The 21,216-nt window shown below is 36.7% G+C and overlaps 1 protein-coding gene across 6 annotated transcripts in view; it reads right to left on the bottom strand.

Moving 5' to 3' along the window:
- KCNIP4 (potassium voltage-gated channel interacting protein 4) overlaps positions 1-21,216 on the bottom strand; it is a 399,356-nt gene that overhangs the window by 273,423 nt on the left and 104,717 nt on the right. The window contains exon 1 of one of the 6 annotated variants that reach the window (XM_042052837.1): positions 20,680-21,145. The exons of 4 other annotated variants lie outside the window; for them this stretch is intronic. In XM_042052837.1, coding sequence (XP_041908771.1) covers positions 20,680-20,767 — 88 coding nt within the window. In that variant the 5' untranslated portion in view covers positions 20,768-21,145. Of the gene's footprint in view, positions 1-20,679; positions 21,146-21,216 lie in introns of those variants that run through there. One more of the 6 variants, XM_042052844.1, reaches the window with a different exon arrangement.

Genomic DNA, 21,216 nt, shown 5'->3' with positions numbered 1-21,216 from the left:
AGTTCAGAAAGTGATGGAGCTTACTGTAAATCATCTGCTGCAGCTGACCAAGGCATCCTTTCCAAAAAAAAAATACAATGCAGAGGTTTGCCCTTTTTTTCAGTCCTACTTACTATACTATTCTAGCCTGCAAAGTAACCATTCAGTTGTAACAGGGTTACAATTTGCTTCACTAATGTATTAGTGATAAGTTCTTGCTTCCCCATTCAATGCAGCAAGCCTTTGCATACACTTTGCGACTTAATTCTTGAATGGCACTTTTCTTCACGTAAGATTTGACTTATATATCTGCAGGGCAGGAAGAAAATTTTCTGTTTCCTTGAATCTTAATAAATCCTTGCTCTCCTGGATGAAATTCATAGGATATCTGTTAATTCATAACTAGAACAGTTTTTATCTTGCAATTTTCTTCTTGCTTAAATAACAGTACAAGAAGCCCATTATATTTAGAGATTCTCCCAGGGATCTATTTAATCATCAACTTGTTTGTGCTTTTTTTCTATTGGACCTTATTAGGCTCATTCTTTACCATGTTTCTGAGAATCTGTTGTCCTACCTGTTTCTCCAAAACAAGCCATAGATTCTTCTTTAACAGTTCCCCGACATTTTTCAGTCAACATGAAGAACCATCTGTTCTCCTTGGCTTGTAATTGCTATTCTTTCACTTTAAAAGTAATACTATTTACCTACAAGCCTTGAGCTTCAGAACACTCTTCACATTATTCCTTCCTTCAGTGTTTTTTATTACGTCCCATTCATTATCTTTGTCAGACTTACAATAGATCATAAGGTAAACCTTGTAACTTACTTGCATTAATCTTGTATTTGCAGGTTGTGGTTGAAATAATTTGTGATGCATTATGTAATGTATAGTCAAATTGAAAGCTATTGTCTAGGATACTCAAAAGTCTATTTCTTAAAGAAAGTAATTTTTTCTTTTCATAAAATATAGAAGAAATTGGTTTTTTTCTGGCTAATAGCTAAATGCTTTCAGAATTTTTCCTGTAACCCTTTCTCTCTCTTTACATCTCAAATGAGAAATAAGGATAGAATGATTTTATGGGGGGAAAAAAGGGGAATAAAGAGGTACATTTTACTGTCAAAAATCATCATAACTATTTTAAGCCTCTTCTTAAAGACACCATAATATCCTTTAACAAGGAGTTCAACATTTCTGAGGAAACAGGAACAAGGACAGTCTCAGATGTAAGAAATAAAATAAACAGGAGAATTGTATTTTTTTCTGTACTAGCTAAACATGAAGCTACATTTGAACTGAGTACCACCAGCTGTCTCAAATCTTTTTCCTGTGCTTGTTTCAACATGACTGTGCTTTGATGGCTCAGACAGAACAAAGGAATCCCATGCCAATCTGCACAAAAACATGCAATGTGCTAGTATCAAGCAAAGGCTTTAAAACAGCGATGATCAAACCTTGAGTTATACTTAAACTACACTGTACAAACAGAACCAATGTCATCACTTCTAGATGCAATAAGAGTTCCCTTGCAACACTGTCGATTAATGTATATATCAGTTCAGAAAGCTAAGCTGGCAAATGACATAAATCCAAACAGCATAAGGGAAGTAAAGATTTATGGAAGAGGAAGTATATATGTGAGGAAAAAAAGAAAAAACATTGAAGAAGCAACAGTAGCCTCAAAGGGAAAGGATATGCTAATACAGGTTATCCTTAAAATGACACACTGCTAGCATCTTGAGAACAGATGGACAGGTCACCTTATAAAAATGGCCACAACATCTACTCAATTGAATGCCCCAAATGGTGCCTTCATTAACCATGATATCCTCTGTGGACTTGATGGAATGTGGAACCTTGACAAATTAATTTTCTAAAACAGTAAGTTTGGGTTAAAGTAAGAAGTATTAAAACTATTTAAAGTTCTAATTTAGCAGATATTGTGAAACAATGGCAAAATGAATATCTCAGTAATGAAATGTTACTCAAATACTGAAACGGTAATTAAATAATAACACCATTAGTCAGCAATAACCATGAACAGGTCAGAAAACTTTGGCACCTTTTCTCTGGATTTTCACTACTCCGCCTTATTACAAAACTGCTTGAAAATATTTTGGTTTCAGTTTTAATTTTTTCCCTTAAATCCCACAGTCTTACATGATTGTCAAACTACTATTGCTGAGACCCATATTCAATTTTATATTACAATAATTGTCTTGATATGATATGATAGGGTTCACTAGTATTGTAAAAAAAGTATTTTTCCTGATAAAAATTATTGTATTAATAGTGGGGATTTCACAACAGCAAGGAGGGAGATTGGCAGTTCTCAACACAGCAGAACCAGAGTTTTCGGGTTGCTGAACTAAGCTACAGAGACCAACTTCTTGACACAGGCAGAAATAACTCTCTTTTGTTTTATCACATTCAGGAGACAACCTGACGCCTTCCCTGACATGCTGTTAAATGTAATAGGGTTTCTTTATGCCTAAGAGTCTGTAGAAATACCCAGTCTATAAAGCCATAAGTGTGCTTTGTTTTCCAAAACAAAGCATTTATTCTCTAAAATTTTCAAAGAGAAGCATGAGGCAAAAATAAATTCCCGATTCCAGTGGCACTAGGAGCAAGACACTTTTTTTATTATGTTCTTCCTTCACACCTTCCACGTCCATTGCATTCACAGTTTGCATGAAAGGACAGCTACTGCCAAAGCACTTTTATCAACCTTTCTGCTTTGGAAGCTGCTACAAGTTCTAATGCATTCTCACTGTCTTGCTATTTACCAGCAAATCAAGTTTCTTTACCCAAAATTCAGAGGAGTAACTGGCCTCAATTAAAACTAGCAAAGAGCCCAGGCCTGTTAACTTTTAAAGCATTCATAAAAAGACCTGTTGTTTATGTCAGGCTTTTCAAAAATGTAAATAATGTTAATTAAGACACAGAAGAAAAAAAAAAAAAAGCAGGGCAACAAAACTGAGAAATTTGACATAACCACCTGGAAGCATCTCCTACAGAACTTCCCAGAACTTCTAATTACCCAGTGCAAGTTACATGAAAGGCAGAATGGAGGAGGCTATTGTAAGGCTACTTGGCTCAGAACAATTTCTAAATAGCATTTAGTATCAAAAATGAAACTAATGAAGTAAACAAAAGCAATTCTCTTTAATGAAAGAGTGAAATATAATTTCTGTAGAGACAGAAAAGAGAGCTACAGAGCACTCCCAAAGTTCTCTTGTTTTTTCCTACAAACACCCAGGGAGAACAAAGAAGTATACTGACAACAGCTGACTCCAAAACTAGGTGGCTTCCTATAGTTTCAACCTAGCTCAGCATGAGAGGGCTGTAAGACTTTTCCAAAGACAAGTATATGCTATAAAGACCTAAACAAGAGCATAAATAAATTAATAACCAGCTTGTCTATCTGTGCCTCTTCTAAGTCCCCAGAGTCAATTTCATAAATTCGTGCAGTTAATAAAATTCTGACAACAGATCAGACTGAGATTTTAGATAAAACAAAGACTAAAAGACCCCAAATTAACTTCTTTCAAGGAAAAAAGTGTACCTCTAGTTCACAATCAATCTGTCAGAATGAAAGTGCTCTTTGTCCTGAATATGAAAATACAGAAAAGGAGTCCTGAAGCATAAGTATGTGTTCATCATTAAGTCAAAAAACCTGAAACCTGTAAGCCAAAACTCAACAGCAATAGGAAAAAAAAAATTAAGTTAGCAGTTTTAGCAATCGCCTACAATAAAACACTGCAATTTGAGGTAGATAATGCCTAATATACACAATCTTTCATCACTTACAGAGTCACAGAAATGTTGGAAAAAAACTCTAAGATCATCAAGTCCAACCTTTTGTGTCCAAATTGCTTCGTTTAGAAAGATTATTTTGCAAGATTTTTACAAAAGGGTCACTGCATGATTGTCATTCAACCCTGGACTATTAATCAGTACTGCTTGTGATAACAACCTGAAAGCAAATTAGATATTTAAGTGGTCAGAGTCATGCAAGCTTAAAGGAGCAAGAGGAAAGCAGTGAAGGGTCAGGAAATTAAACTCATGATTTGCAGGCACTAGCTAAGGAGTATGTGAATTTAATGTATGACTAATTACAAACTGGAAAGACAAAAAAAAAGCCACTGCTGTATTACAAAGCAAAGTAAACCTTTTATTCGATTGAGTAACTGCTTGCATTGCAGGGGCAAGAGAATGAAAAGGTAAGTAATGTGAAGAGCTTCTCAGGTAAAAGAGAGCTCTTGAATGAAGATGGCAGAGAGCTGCTGAACTTCACTCAGAAGCTAAGGCCAGGACAGTGAAGGACTGAATCCTTCATCTCTATTTAAACATAAAAACAAACAAACTAACCACATGGAAACTCAACAGTCTCTTTAAGAAAAGGTACTTCTGGGGTGAAAGCAGATTAGTATCTTTCTACAGTATCTCAGTAGGTCCTTCAAGGACATTCTGCAAACATACTGCTTGGATATGCTTTGAAACGTCCCTTTAAGAACTGTTTGTTGGATATACTATAAAAATTTCCTTAAAAAAATGTTTAGTGGGTTTTTTTTAGAATTCTTAGTAGAAACCAGGGGCTGTAGGTCTTCTTTTGAGGGAACAGATATCACTACACAGGAGCTGTGGAAATTAAATGTATACTACAAAATTATTGAAATAGGGTACAGGGAAATCTGCATCCAACTTTTCCATCCATTGACTTAGAGCAGTATTACACAAGAGCATACCATACATATATATACATATATATAAAAATAAAAAAAAATAAAACCTTAATCAAGTGTTTGGAAAATTAACGAGATAATTAAAGAAACCGTGTGCCTGAGGTTTCCTATCAGCAAATACACAACTATTTCCATGGCCTATAGCATGCTGGATACATTTCTAATGCAGTATTTTAAGTATGTTTTAAATACATTCTTTGTATTTTCCCTAGTATGAACTTCACTAAACTCCTCAAATTTTCTCCTAATACAGATTTACCTAATGCATACAGAAAAAGCTTAGCATTAAAAAAAAATGAACTTTTAATTCAGCAAGCTGAGGAAAAAAATGAAAAATTATTTATAGCATTTTCTATCATTGAATCCCTTTTTTTTTGTAACATAAAGAAGCTGAGTTTCTGGGAGAAAACCCTTATTGTACATCATAGGAGATATCAAACGAAAAAACAGTCACCAGTTTTGACAGCTTACATACTTTGTGTATCAATAATTGACATCCATTTGGGGCCCTATTCTTTGGGTTTTGAAAATAATTATCTTCCCTGCTGTCTGCTAATTACGTGTTTGAGAGCAAGAACAAACTGGTTTTTTAACATGACTCCATACCTTGACACAGGGAAAAAAAAATAAAAAAGCAGACACCAGAGCCAAAATCACATGTTCTTAAGAAGACCAAGAAATAAACAAAAAGGGCCTTTGTGAGATAAAATATTTCCCAGAATTTTTTACCCACTGCAATTCTGTACTGCATTTCTATAGAAATGGAAACATCAGAATGCAGATCTTAAGTTCAGGGCCAGGCACTTCAACTTTTATACTCTATCTACAGTGACAAAGCACCTCTGTCTTCTGGAATCCCATTCTGTACTATAACAGTTCTGCAGCATTAAGGACAGCTGTGACCAGCTGAAAACCAAAGGGGCATTCACAGGCATGAGCATGAGAGAACTGCTGCTCAGTTCAGCAGCACTGTAAAATAAAAACAAGCAGACAAACAAAAATACAAACATAAAAAACAAAACCAAAAATCCACAAACACCCAAACCAACCCCTATTTTACCACAACTTCTATAGCTGACTTCTTAAACTCTTAAGGGATAGGCAGAAGTCTTCACACTTACTATTTTCTTGCAATTTATTTTTCAAATTTTGATGCATAATGATATTGTCTAAAATACAACTTTAAAAGAAAAATACTACGCACAGTAAAAATATCTACTAAAAAAAATGACCTAAATGTAACGGGTTCTTTAAAAAAAAAAAAACAAACAACACTTTAAGAACACACTTACTTTTTTTTAAATTGGACAGAGTGAAACAAATTAAATTTTATAAACTTCCATCTGGGATTCAGGATGTTTGATTGCATTTTTACAATCGACTGAAATGAAAATGAGTAGTTTAGCTTAGCAGTTGGTACAGTTCTGTGCCTGGAAATTTATCATAGTTTGCCATGTAATTTAAGCACTCAATTTCAACAGCTACTGCTCTCAGTCTGGGGAGGCAGCAAGGAAAAAAATCTACAACAAATTACACATGATGAATTTTTAGTAGCCTCAGTAGGGGGTTTTTTGTGTCACTAGGAGACAGGATACTGGGCAACAGACTGCCTGAGAGAAGAGGTTAACAAATTGGGTAGTAAAAAGAAGCTATGTGGAAGGTGACCTTCTGAGAAAGGTATTCCAGCCTCTGGCTGGGATGAGGAAAGGGTATGACTGCTATAGAATTATATTAAAGCAGCTAATCACTCACTTCTGAAAGAGAGCTGTCCTGGCAACTTTGCTTTGTATTGAGTCATGTGCTACTGCACTTACGTGTTTGTATGCCTTTGACATATTTTCTTGATTGGACTTTTCAGGAATCCAGCGCTGGAATGCTAAGTCTTTAATCCTACATCATAAGACAGATACCAAGCTACTTAATTGTACCAGAATGACTTCTGCCCCAGGACTGCAAAGCATTAAAGCACAGACAGCAGTTTTAACCATGTTTTCTTGGACTTCAGCAGAATGTAGGCACCAGGGTCCCATCGTACTTACCCACAAGCTGAATCAACTTGTCCTTGTCAGGGAAATGGTGGTGAAACAAAGCCTCAAATCAGTTTTGCATTCTATCTAGTCAACCATGCGTTGTTTTAGAATGATGAATCTTAATGATTGGCATTAGCATCTTTGAAAGAAACTCTTCAAAGGCATTATTGAGTCTCCCAAAGCACTGGAGCAAGAAATTCATTCCTCTTGCTGTGTTTAGAAGAAATTCACAGTGGCTTATATAGATACACTCTGCACTGGTAACGTGTTTTAATACCTTCTTACTCCAGCAGGAAGCAAAGAGAAAAGGTTAAAAACCTCAAGATTTTTAAATTCATTTAAACAAATGAGTGGCACACAGTGGACTGGTTGTAAGGAGAACAGTGATCTTTCGAGGCAGGTCTCGTGGCATCAGCTCCCTTCAGGATGTGCATGCCCACTTGAATTGGATTCACTACTTTTAGGAGTCTGCCAGTCTTTAATGATAGGTTAGAAAAAAATAAAGGACAAAGGCAGGAAATGGAGTAGTTACAAGTAGTGACATCACATCAGAGGGAAGTTATAATGAAGGAGTCCCTAGGAGGTAAATGCTGAAGCTCCAAATATTCAGCATATTCATAAGTGTTCAGAAAAACAGGACTAATAATGAAGCTAGAAAAATCCATTTATGATTTTCAGTGAAGGGTTAGTGGAAGAACTGCAGAAGGACCTCAAGGAAGTGAGTGACCAGGGATGAAATGATCAAAGACAGCAGGCAGATGAAACAAAGCAGCCAACTTAATAATATAAGGCAGGTAGGAAAACCAACTTTACCTCACACCATAGGGTGATGAATCAAGACAGACTACAAGCACTGAAAAATGGAAACATACTCTCATAATTCATATGTCTACAAAAACATTGGCTTAGCAGCACTTTCGCAAAAAGCAAACAAAATGTTTTGAATTCTTACAGAAGTATAAAAAGAATTGAAGAACAACCATACAGAATTGTTAAAGTAGGGGGACTGTACATTTTTGAGTATTACAAGACCTGAATTTCCTAGACTGTAAAGGACTTAACAGAAAGTAGCAAAAGCAGAGCACCTAACTGTATATATACAGGTGCCACTGTGAACTTCAAGAAAAAGAATTTGAAATTTTAGTATATAGCACTAGTTTTGCGAGTTCAAACCTATTCTGCAAAGAGCCCAAATAAGTGATGCTTAAATGCACAGAGATAATTTGGAAAAATCTAAGCTAAGCTCTACTCATGTCCTAACTACAGACCTTCGGCATTGCTTCCTGTACCACATTCCATCTGCAGGGAGCTGTAAGTGCAGTGAGGGTCTTCCACACTGCTTCAGCATGTAAGTGGGCAGAAACATGAAGCAGGATATTTCCACCAGCCATCACCTTCCCAGTGCCCTCTAGACACAATTATATGTGTTTGAAGGCATTTTCCTTCAAATTCGGCTCCTCCATGGCCCAGCTTGTTAAAGCTCCAGCACTGCACATTTCCCTTCACAGCCCCCAGATCACAAGCACACCATGATCTTTACTTCATTTTTTCAGTTCACTGTGGTGCAACCATTTCTGCCTCTCATCCTTTGCCTTGTCAGACTTTAAAGATTTTAAAGCCAATGCACCTCCAGGTAGGGGTAGATGTAGTTGCAGTATTCAGTCTATTTAAGTGTGGAATGCTTCATGCCCAGGTGTACACTTTGGTGGTATTTCTTAAGTAGCTGTGGTGCAGTACAGATCTGGTATTTGATGCAGATTAACTAAATCTGGAAAAAAAATAGTAGTACAAAATATAAACTAAAATGTTGCATTGTTTGGAAAGAATAGTGTTGTAAAACTTCGTTGTTGTTGTTGTTCATATAGTCATACATACAATGCCACAGTATACATTTATCCTCCAGGTAAGCTGTAATCGAAAGAAAATCTCAAACCTAAATTCTCTCACTTTGATCAGTAGCAATACATCTAAAATACACAGTCAACCTACAAGCACTGAATAGTGTAGACACTTTATTTTCTATCATTACATGGCTCTCTTTACTGATGAACTCTACCAGGTAAGACAGGAGGTAAGAGTACTTCTACTAATTTTTTTAGAAGGGGGAATACATAGCAAATTGCCTATTTACACTGTCAAGATGCATCACAGAATGGATCAGGTTGGGAGGAACCACAGTAGGCCATGTGGTCCAACCTCCCTGCTCAAGCAGGGTCATCCCAGAACCCTGGTTTCGCATCCAGACAGTTCTTGAGTATCTCCAGTGTGGGAGATTCCACAACCTCTCCGGGCAACCTGCTCCATGTGCAGTCACACACACAGTAAAGAAGTCCTTCCTCATGTTCAGGTGGAACTTCCTAAGCATTATTTTCAGCCCATTGCCTCTTGTCCTGTTGCTTGGCACCACCGAGCAGACAGGCTCCACCCTCCCTTACACACATCAATGAGGTCCCCTCTCAGTTGTCTCTTCTCGAGGCTGCACAGACCCAGCTCCCTCAGCCTTTCCTCATAAGAGAAATGCTCCACTCCCTTAATCATCTTTGTCACCCTCAGCTAGACCCACTCCAGGATATTACAAGAATTCTATTACATTTTGAAGGGTAGTTTCCTCCTTGATGAAAAAGAACATCTTTTTGCTATATGGTACAACTTGATTGATGAAAACATCTCAGCAGACTAGTCATGAAAGAACTGGCCTTAGTCCTACACTGTCTCAACAGGATGACATTTCAATTAATGTCACAGTACGATACTGTACAGACTACAGGTAGGTAATTTAATAGATCAGTCCAGAACTTCCTGTAAGCAATACATACAATCCAATTAGTTTCTCACAATAGACTACAGCAGTTATTTGAGGAGCTTCAAGTACTTCATCTGGGAAGTCTTCACAGGGGCAGGAACGCCCTGCTGTTTCTATTCCCATCTGTCACTCAGCATTAAAGTTTCAGAGCACTGTGAACATGGACATGGGGGATGTTGCAGCACTGGAATTCACCTGTGTGTGGCGAGAGGGAGAGTGCCCGAATAGCAATGACACTTCCATAACCAGCAGTGAGGGTAACAGATACTTAAAACTGAAAGTGAGCAGTGACTGTCAGCCACCACCATCTCTGTCTTCCCCAACATGGATTTCAGTTACTGTTGTAACTCACTGGACGCAAAAATCAGTCCATTTTTGAAGGAATAAATATTTCTACAACGTATTTCTGAAAAATTTTGCCTTCGATGTTACAAGTTCAGAGTGCTGACAGTTAAGACATGACACCATGCTGTCCACTAAATATTTCTCTCAGACCAAACTCTTCATTGGTACAGATTTGCCTGCGAGGCATGAATCTGGTACACAACAACACAGAGGTATCAGAGGCCATGCATAAATGCACATTTTCATATACTAGTGTCACTTGGGCTCTTCTTTCCCCTCCATCCGCTCTCCTCACCCTCACTCTTGATTCTCCTTAAAGTCTTATTTTATATGTTCTGTTCTCTTGACATTAAGTTGCATCTAATTTTCTTCATTTGGCTACATTTTAAAAAGTTAATAGCTGATTGAATAGATTAAAGATTTTCCTGTCCTCACTAAAAAGCCCTGATGCCTTTTCAGGAATCCTGAGGAGCTATGCACATAGGCTACTCAGGAAAGTTAATTATTAATTATCAGTAAGGTGGAATAGTTAAGATTAATTCAGTCACTGTTGAGACCCACTCATTCAGAATTTAAATAGAATTTGGCTTCATTTCCTTGAGAAATAAATTATGCTAAATTAAAATGAGGTTACTTCAGTTCTTATTCTTCTGCAATGTAGTAGTTTTACTTAATTTCAATTAAATCTGCACACGAAGACAATTCCTTAGATTTCTCTTTTGTTTGTAACTCCTCTCCTGAACTGATACTGGAAAAAGTTTACAAAACTTGTGTTAGGCTGCATTACAGCAATTCAAAAGCAGCTTATCATTGGTGTTTAATATTTTTTTGTCTGGGAACAAACATGATAATTTGGGGAAATTTACTAAATATATATAATCACTAGAATCACATTTACAGTAATTAAGCAATTTCAGATGCATTTTCTACAGAAAGCTCTGCAGATTTTACTGCTGTGGATTCCATAGGCATCACTGATAATGAATTAGATGGTAAGAGTACTGATTGTACTTGACATGAGAGATGGTGATTTAAGCACATTTAAAACTTTTAAGTGAAAATTAAGTTTGTATAGAAGAGGGATTTGTTTAAAACTGGGTGTACTTATATATTTTAAATATATAATTTTATAAAGGTAAAACCAATATTTTTTACATAATCCAAGATAATCTAAATAATCGACAACAGTTGATTATCCTAGGTATATTTACCCATACTATGTGTATTCTAACTGATTAGAAATTAACCCAAATTTTTTGGCCCCAAGCTGGATGCATCTGTGTGTGTCAGCACCACATTTGACCAGCAACTTTCCTTTCTTAAGTGCTGCAGAAACCAGAGCCCCCCAACAGGCATCACATCCTTGTTCCAAGGAACTCATCTGAGGGGAAAGCCTGACCTGGGATTTTTAAAGAAATTCTTCAACTAACATAATGAATGTAGCGATTAGACTAAAGATGCTATGGACAAACTTTTGAGAAGTAAATGATATAAAACTCTAATTCCTATTTTCAGAGTTGACTAAGGAATCCATTTTCTGCTGACCTTTACAAGTATTACTATAAATCAAACATAAATTATCAACTGCCACTTTTTTCCCTGAAATTAAATGAAGTTTACAATAGCTGTCACAGAAAAGTCTGCACTGCACAAATTCTAAATGTGGTTTGATTTTATTCACATTCCTCATAAAAGGTATTTAAAAAATTACAAATATGGTCATAAAAACTAGACTAACATACACGAAATCTAGTACCTCTTTTCAGATTTATTCAATTTCTTAAACTAATGAACTATGGGTGTTGATGAAAACAGACTTTTTTTCTCTTCATCCCAAACACTTTTATTTTATATTTAAAATTAATCACACTGCCTAGATGGGCACTCCATAAAAAGTGCAAGAGGGTACATGAAATTGTTACCAGTTTTAAAAGTTAAAGAGCCTATTTGACATACACACACAATAACACTGTATATACTTATTTTCAGTTTATGTATTCTGAAGAAACTAATGACAAAATTTATGAAAGTATGGCATCTACATTATTTGGAATAGAACATCAAATGCAGAATTAATGACAAGTTAGAGTTCAATACTGCAGGAATCTAATAATAATCAATATACGTTGTATGTTCAAAATGTTCAAAACATTAGCACAAACCCTCAGTAGCAGGGTCCATTAGAATACCTGCTGTAGCTTTAAAAAAGAAGTTTACAAAATAAAATAATTTTTAATTTTTTGAAGCATTTCAGGGGAGTGAACCCCCTAGATCCAAGTATACACATACTTGCACCATGCTACAGATTTCAGTTAAAAATACAAAGACATAAATTTACACTTAAGAAACAGAACATAAAGGTAATATCTTAGTTAATGCTTAAAAAATTGAATTTATCCGATTTCTACAGCTTTTTGCAGTGAAAAGTTCAGGAGTTTAATTCCAGACAGTTTTTCATTTGTTTGTTTTATTTTAAATTACTTCAAAAGTCAGTATTTTAATTTTGGAAATGAAAGGAATATTACAGTGAATTGCATTGTCTTCCATGACAGGCTGTCATCATGAAGAGACAGGAGGCAAGTGAAGAGTTCACCAATTCAGAGACACATAAAAATCCATAGGCAGAATTTAAATTAACTGGGTTATAAACACAAACGTAAATGTTACAAATTAATCCGGTCTGAAAACACCGGATTTAAGTAAAGCAAGTAAACACCTCCACACCATACCGGGAAAGAGAACAGTGGTGGTGACAACTGGGGTCACTGTGTTATTGCACATAAACAGGTGACTGCCAGTGTAATGGGACATAAGGCTGGCATTCACCAGGCACAAAGCAGTGTTATCAGTTCTATTGTTTCTATTTGGCTGTATCAGAGCCAGTTGCACATAAAAACCAGTTAAAGACTGAAGTGTTGTTAGCAGGTAGTTCAGCACCCATGTATTTCCAAGCCAACATATCACTGCCATTTTCCAGATTGGCCAATAACTTCATATCCAAATATGGTATTGAATTGGCCATTATCCGTCTCTAATGTTTCTACAGAATTCAAAAATTAAACAGTTCAATAGAGAAAACATTTTCTGTTAATACAGGTTCACATTTAAGATAGCCCTTGCAGACTGGTAAGTATGAAGATGTGGTTATCCACAGCCATCCATGAAACTAACAGTTAAAATACACATTATTACTGCAGTCACTAATGTACATACATATATCGTCATATTTGGGTGAATAAGGTTGTCATGGTTTCTCATTTTTATTCTTGGCTTGTATCTTTCCCTTAACTGCCACAAATAAAACTATGATGCAGGTCCAAAAATACTGGGGTTTTAAAACCTCCATTTGAATCATCAGCTATTGACATCGATACTGATAGGATGCATCCATCATCCCTAGCTAGCCCTGCTTTAGATGTTACATACTCATTTCTTCTAACATCCCTAGAACTTCTAATCCCTTTTCAGGGTATCTAAAACTACAGGACATAAAAAAGTATATACACACACATTTTCCTATGGACTAGTTCATAGAACTTAGCCTAAGGCTACTCCATCGTGAAGCCTAACAAACCCAATATATCAAAAAACACATGCAGTAATTCTTATTAGTAAGATGTAAATCAGTGTCTGAAAAACTAATTCAGTTGACTTCATATTCAGTTTATGATTCCATGTAAACTATCTGTTTTAAACTTCTGGCAATTGCAGGAAGGTGCTCAGGAGAGATCACTTATTTGACAACAAAAAGACGCAGAATTACAGCTGCTGAACTGTGATACTCTACCATTGTTTGAAGCAGTGATAACATCCTGACCCCAGAGAAGTTTATTTTGACTTTTGGGGCTGGGTTTGTTTGTTTGTTTGTTTTTAAATATCAAGATTGATGAAACTCATGTAAAGGAGCACTTATCAAAGGCTTCATATTTTTCTTAGGTAAAAAAATACCAAACCAATTAGTGAATGCAGGCTGTACTTCTTGATGGCATGTTCCTTGATAAAACAGGTTATCAAAGGTAATTTCTAGTCCATTTTGTCTTTTTTTTGCACAGAGATTTTTTCTGGCCTACTGCCAAGAGGAATATATCATCTGAGCATAGGTGTGGGAGGCCTCACAACTGCACTCCTCTGACTGTCCTAGCTCACATACCTATCACTGCCAGAAGTCCGAGACTGCTTAGGACAGTAGTTTGTTCTGAATTCTTTCAAGGGCTGCTCCTTGGTAAATCCAGGAGGAATCCCCTTTTTTGAATGCAGGTTACCAATATAAAAACATAGGAACTACTTGTATTGGTTCAGACTAAGGATCCATCTAGCTCAGTATCCTGTCTTCACCAACAGCTATCAATGTAAGCCCAGTGAAAAGGAGAAACAGAACAAGCACTTCGAACATTTTCCCCTAACACTTTCATAGCCATGGACTTTTTTCATCTCAGGGAAATTCTTACATATTTAATCTAGACAGTGTGTCCCAACAGGTTTGTTTTCCAACTCCTTGCTTAGCTGGTCCCTCTGGACTCATGCAGAACTTTTTGCACTTACAACACCCTTTAGTAAGGAATTTCACACGTTTATCAGCCCCAGGGTTTTGTCTCTGGCCAGTAATAGTAAGCTCACCACCTATCCATTTAGACATAAAGCTCATTTTGCCCAGCATACCACTTCACTTTATGCTACATCAAACTTTATCTGTCATTTTACTGTCTTTGAGAATCATTGCACAATGTCTGTCTACAGTAGAAAGTCCCTATAAAAGGAACAAAAACATAAGAACCAAAAAACAAGTCTGTGCATTCCAAGATTGTATTTATTTCAGTTTGAATCCAAATTTCTAATTCAAATATATCCTGCTCCTTGCTGCTTCTATACTCCAAGTTACTCTGTACAATTATTAAATGAAAAGTACACACACAGTGAAGAACTGTATTATATTGCACAAGGCTGAGACAGTCTTAATGCTGCCATTTCCTAACATTTTGTCTGCATGATTTGGTAATTTTATAAGAGTTCCTTTAGGAATATTTTTAAACATAATATCAAGTGCTGTGTCCTACATACAGCTGAATTTTAATACTGTCTTTATAAATGGCATCAGTAGTTTGGACTCTTACAGCAACAGTACAGAACATAGGACTTATAAAAGGAAGATCATGAAGGATGACCACAGGATGCTTTCCAATGCGTCATTTGCAAGAGAAGCTGAACTGTATCTTTCATTATAATTAAGATTCAGACTTGGAATGAGAGATTAAAACCTCAATTTTTTCAACAGAAATAGTATGCAGCATGGTAACTTTGTCCTTTTCCAATTAACACACCATAAGAAGCCTTAAGATTTCAGTGAAGGCTCTTTTGGAACGATCTGGAAAAAAATCTTCTTTAAATAGGTTATATGGTGGAGTTAATGTCTAAAAATCATGAGCCAAGTAAAATATTTAAACATATTTAGGAGAATATGTTTAAAGATTAGGGTATTGCCTTTAGATGCCCCACTTCGAGATATCCACTACTACTTCATGCACCTGTGAAGTTGAGTCTATCTCGAATATGCAGGATTATAAAACTTGAAGTTGAAACATTTTGCACAACACTGAGATGCAAACCAGGAAGAGCAAAGGCAGTCTATGTAGACCCATTTCTGAAGAGGAGAAAAAAATATAATTTTTGAGTGCTTAACTGTAATTTATTATAATACATTTTCTAACAAACTATGTTACTTGAAATCTGAGCAATTTTCTACAAAATTGCTGAAAGTTCACAGTAAGTCTGCAGTGTGTGACAGGCATATAGGTAGGATAGATTTTTTGAGAGAACAAAATAAATATTTTTAATTTTCTCCAATTCGAAGCAGAATGCATCATAAGTGCATTAAGTTAAGGCATTCTCAGCTTTTCCCAGAATATATTTCACATTGCCTGCTCCTAAGTTCAATACATATTGGTCTTTTGTCTCAGAGCAATGTCTGCACTACAGCCTATTCTAAACAAAAAGCCTATTGGAGTGATAATATATACAGGGATAGCATAATATAAAAGAAAAGTGTTTTCAAAAGCCAGGTACTCCACAATACAATAAACAAAAATTCCTAGACATATTACAGGAGAATTCAGGCAAAATTCAACTAATATATTTACTTAACCAACAACCAAAACAACCCAAAAAATTTGAGGGTGTTTTTGTAGATTTTGTTTGGTTGGTGTTTTTTCAGATATTTTTCTCTCAGTGTCTGATATTTTATACTCAGGCACCTCTGTCAGCTATTATATGAAACCTACTCAAAATCCCACTTTGCTGACATGTGGTATCCAGCACACCCTTCCACTGAAGGGATTTCCTTCAGAGGTAGATGAATTCCAAGACAGCACCCGCAAAAGTTGCCAATCCTGGTCAGGAAATTGGGCGAGCATAAAGTACAATGCAGAATTTCAAATGAAATCTGGATCGGTTACTTTTAAATTAACGACACTTCTTTCCCTAAACAGGACATGGCAAATATTTCACTCTTGCACATTGGAATTTGTGAAATTATACACAGAGAGAATAATGCACCTCTGTATAGGAAAAGGTTCCGAAAATCCAGAGGTTCAAACTACCTCATAGGCAACACCCAAGAGATGCCAACCTTGAATCTGGAATTCTTTCCTATTAAAAATAAATGAAAAAATACTAACTAGGTTGACAAATAATACTGATTTTGTATTAAATAAAAAAGAAAAAGGAAATATTTCAGCAATACAAAAAAGGCATTTGGAAACACATTAAACCTATGTTTTCCCATGAATGTTGACATTTTAGCTTTTCCATGACATCTTCAACCTAAAAGGTCCTTTTAAAATAATTTTATGTTATATCCTGTTTGCATAAAAAGGGGAACAGTCTTTTCATCTGCTCTTTCGGTCTCATACTTTTTTTAAGATTATTTTGATATTTTGAATTATTTTTGTCTTTTAATTTATTCTACTTCTCATATTATTTACCATAGAATTTACAGGAATATGGTAACCTGCATTCAAAAAATGGTGATTCCTCTTTGATTTACCAAGGAGCAGCCCTTGAAAGAATTCAGAATAAACTACTGTCCTAAACAGTCTCAGACTTTGGCAGCAATAGGCACATGAACTAGGACAGTCAGAGCAGTACAGTTGTGAGGCCTCCCACAGGTTGAGATCTATGTTCAGATGATATATTTCTCCTGGCAGTAGGTCAGAAAAAATTTCTGTGCAAAAAAAATGACAAAATGAAGGACTAGAAATTACCTTTGATAATCTGTTTTATCAAAGAACATGCCATCAAAAAGTACAATCTGCATTCACTAACTGGTTTGGGGTTTTTTACCTAAGAAAAATATGAAGCCTTTGGTAAGTGCTTCTTTATACCAGTTTCATCAATCTTGATATTCCAAAACAAACAAACAAACCCCCAAGAAAACCTAAAAAAGTCAAAAAACCTGACATCAATCCGTAACTTAATTTTAAAAAGCCTAGAAGAGTGAGATTACTTCAGTTTGTTGGAGAGAGTAGAACTTCATAGCCAGGGTTGTTCCTTCATTCCCTGTATACATATATGCCAACTGGGAATTTGAATCTGTCCTGTAAAACCTGGCCTCCTATATGACACCTAATAGGTCTTATCAGGCATTTAATAAAAACATGCCTGAAAGGGACATAACTGTGAAAATTTACCACTGAATTCAGTGACTGTTTTAGCTCTATCATCTCTTTATTCCCCATACTTTATCAGTTGTGACGGTTAAGAAAGATTTCCTAGTCATTGCTCTGAAATCACTTTTCCTCCATTTTAAAATAACCTGTGACCTACTTCTTGATCTCACAATGATTTATTTTGTTATTTATATTATGCAAATCCATGTTGCATCCAAAAACTAAAACATTCTCGAGAGTAGTGCCAAGATTTTACGACAGTGTTTCAAAGACCAGCTGCTTGAAAGTCAAGAGGCAGGAGGCAACAAAGTAGGAATTGGCATGACATTTGGTTTGCAATCTTCAAGCACCTGATGCAGTATGTTTCACTTGTAGAAACACATCAACTTACTATATAACAGAAATCATGGAAAATTAAAAACTTTGTTTAAAAGACTATTTCTTTTCACTATATTTTGCTATCAATCATAGTGACTTGCTGTAAAAAAAAAACTGAGAGAGATCTGTATGCATTCATGCAGAGACTGTCACTTAAAACCCATTGTAAAGATTTATGCAGCATTTACCTTCAAGCAAGGGAGTAGTTTCATTAATACTGGTTCCAGCTGAGTTGACTATTAAGCACAAGTCCATGCTTATGTATGATACAGACTGCTATATGAAATAATTTTTATTTTACACATGTAGATTTACCACAGAACAGGTCTGTAGGGCTATTAACGGTTATGAAACACAAGTTATAAAACCAGTAATCAACAGTGACTCCTTAGCTGGGCCCATAGCCAGTAAACCCAGTCTCCCTCCTATACCACTTTGTTTTGTTTTCTGATCAATGTAATCACACCAGCTGCAGCAGAGCTTGTACCAATGTGTAGATTAAGTATATATTCAACACGCCTATCCATACAAAAAGAAGGGATGGATTAGACTCAGTGCAAGTACTTTCGAGAATGTGTAGTTCCAAACTATAAAGTATAATTTAAGCAGTAAGGAACACCTGAAAAAGAAATTAGAGGCCAAATCATATCAACAAGGAAATTAAATTATGTTCACCATTGTGCTCCTTAGTAAACATTTACACTTTGAAATTTATTGGTCGCTTGCGTGAGGAGATTGACTGCTTCTAAGAAGTTAAATAAGCACACTTTTATGTTTCTGATACCTATCCTAAATTTTTGAATGCTCAAGATAGAAACAGCAGTATCTTTAATATACGAAGTATAACTTTCTAACACTTTCCACTAGGCTTTCTCATTCATCTTCATTAATTATCAACTGATTATCAACAGAATTAATTCTGCATTAGATTCTCCAGGGTGAAAAATAACTGGCTTGCAACAGTTGAGGTTATTGAATAGGACTGGGCTATGCAAGAGCATAACAGTGGAGCTCTACCTCCTTTAGCATTTCAGGTATTATAATATTACCTTGTTTGCCATATAATTTGAACATGACGAAGTCTATTAGCTTAATAAGAGTACTAAGATACCACTACCTGTAGTAAAAACAAACTGAAAACTTCCAAGGAACTATCTCAGCTCTTCCTATGAGTGGGGATTTTTTTCTTGCTTGCTTCTGTTAAAGGCCACTCCACTTGGCTTTTTACCATTGAAAATGAGCTGTTTAATTATAAACAAAAGAACTTTAGTGATAGCATATGAATCAGTATCCACAGCAAGTCTTGACAATGGTTTTGAATTGTGAGCTCAGAAAGGTTGCAGCACAAATGTCAGTCTGAAAAATAGCATAGTGTGTGTGCATCATTCGCCAGATAGGAAAGGAAAAGCTCAGATAACTTTGTGAAAGGAGTATTGGTATGAATTTCTAACACATCTTTCTTCTTGCATCATATATTATTTAATTTCCATAGCAACCCACGGGAGCAAGAAGATTGTTTTCAGAAAAATCTGAATTGATGTAATTCACAAAAGAGAAACTACGATAGGCTAGGAGTGATAGAGAAAATAAAGGCAGGGAAATTCTGTTACCAGACACTCAAAGTTATTAAAAAGCTTTGTCAGATTTCCGTAAGTTACAAGCATCCTATAAAGTATGCATTGCCAGTTTGTGCTATGGCCTTTATAGCATTGTAATCCCAAATCTGATTAATTGCATGCATCAATTCTTCCAATAATTACTGAAGAGTCAACTTAGCTCTCAAATCTTTTCATCAGTGCCAAAACGAAAACCACAAATAACCAACACACCACCACCAAACAAACAAAAATGACCAGCTGAAACTGTCAGATGACTTTCAATAAGTGGCTTTTAATTCTCAACAATCATGTTAGTATAACTGGATATTATCTGCTGATGCTGGACTTGCAGTTCTGTAGGGGAAAAAAAAGTAACTGAAGTCTAGAAAGAAGCACAATTATATTTTATAAATACAGAATGACATCATGTAAGTTATCATATTTGTCAGCTGTTGAGAACAACCATAGAAAATGCTGAATTGTGAGAAAAGTATCTTTTCCAAAGTGATAAGAAGAAAACTACAGCATCTGCTCAGTCTAGCTTAGAAACCTTTCCTGGTACTGCACACTTTGTCCAAGGTTACAGAAAAAAATTACCTAAGGAAAGTTGACAACCACCAAGTTTCAAATTCCTTAAGGGCAAAAGCACAAGTGTTATTTAAAATTCCCTACAAGATACTTACTATAACATCACATTGACTGTTTGCAGCTGATTTACATCTTTAGATAAGCAAAACCAAGCCTTCGAGAAAAGGAATGTAGTGTGCTTGTCAAAGTAAATCAGCCCAAGAAACAGTGAAAATAAAAAAACCGTAAGATTCATCCTTTATGACCAATGTGTCCTCTCTGCAGTACCTTTAACATGTACAGGTGGACAGGTGTAAGCATGTACACTCACATCCCGATTTGGGTTTGTGTGTGTAAAGGCTTAGCGAATGTCAGACTGTCTAAACACTGTAACATCAGACTATGCTGTTTTCATTATACTCAGCCAGAAAGTAGTTCACAGATCTTCTTTTATTATTATTTATAAGATGAAAGGAATGATAATATAAAACAATGACAACCCTAGATTATCCTTAGGCAATTCTCTTGTTATCATGCTGAACAGCTCGACTACAGAGAAAAACAGTCATTACCTGTGTGAAGAGAACCTGTGATTAGCCTGAGAAGGTACTGGGCAAATTTCAATATTTCCCGCTTACACCGCTTCCTACAGCCACTCATCTTAGGCAATGGGGTATTCCTCTGAGGAGAGCCTGAAGACTTTGCCAGTAAAGGCAATAGTTTCTGCCAGCAAACTTCTGGGGCAGCTCAGAGCCTCACACCGCCTCGCCGTCTCCTCACGGCCGAGCAAGCTCCCGCCGATCTACCTCGGGTGGCTGCGCAAGGGACGCCCGCGGAGGCCGGCGGTACGGGGCGCGGGCGCTGCCACGGCACAGCGCGGTGCGGCTCGGCTCGGCTGGGCTGGGCAGGACACGGCTCGGCAAGGCTGGGCAGGACACGGCTCTGCACGCACAGCTCAGCTCGGCTCTGCAGGGCACGGCACGGCTCAGCGCGGCTCTGCACGGCTGGGCTCGGCGCAGGCACTGGCGCGGCCACGGGCGCCCCCGCCGCGGCCGGACCCGCGACGCAGGCACTGGCGCGGCCACGGCTGCCCCGGCCGCGGGCGGCTT

Source organism: Corvus kubaryi, unplaced genomic scaffold (assembly GCF_017639235.1).
Source record: "Corvus kubaryi isolate FWS band 111438036 unplaced genomic scaffold, C.kubaryi_AGA036_p1.0 split1-131, whole genome shotgun sequence".
NCBI classification, from domain to species: Eukaryota; Metazoa; Chordata; class Aves; order Passeriformes; family Corvidae; genus Corvus; species Corvus kubaryi.
Note: the sequence above shows the minus strand (reverse complement) of the source record. Positions and strands in the feature narration are given on the sequence as shown.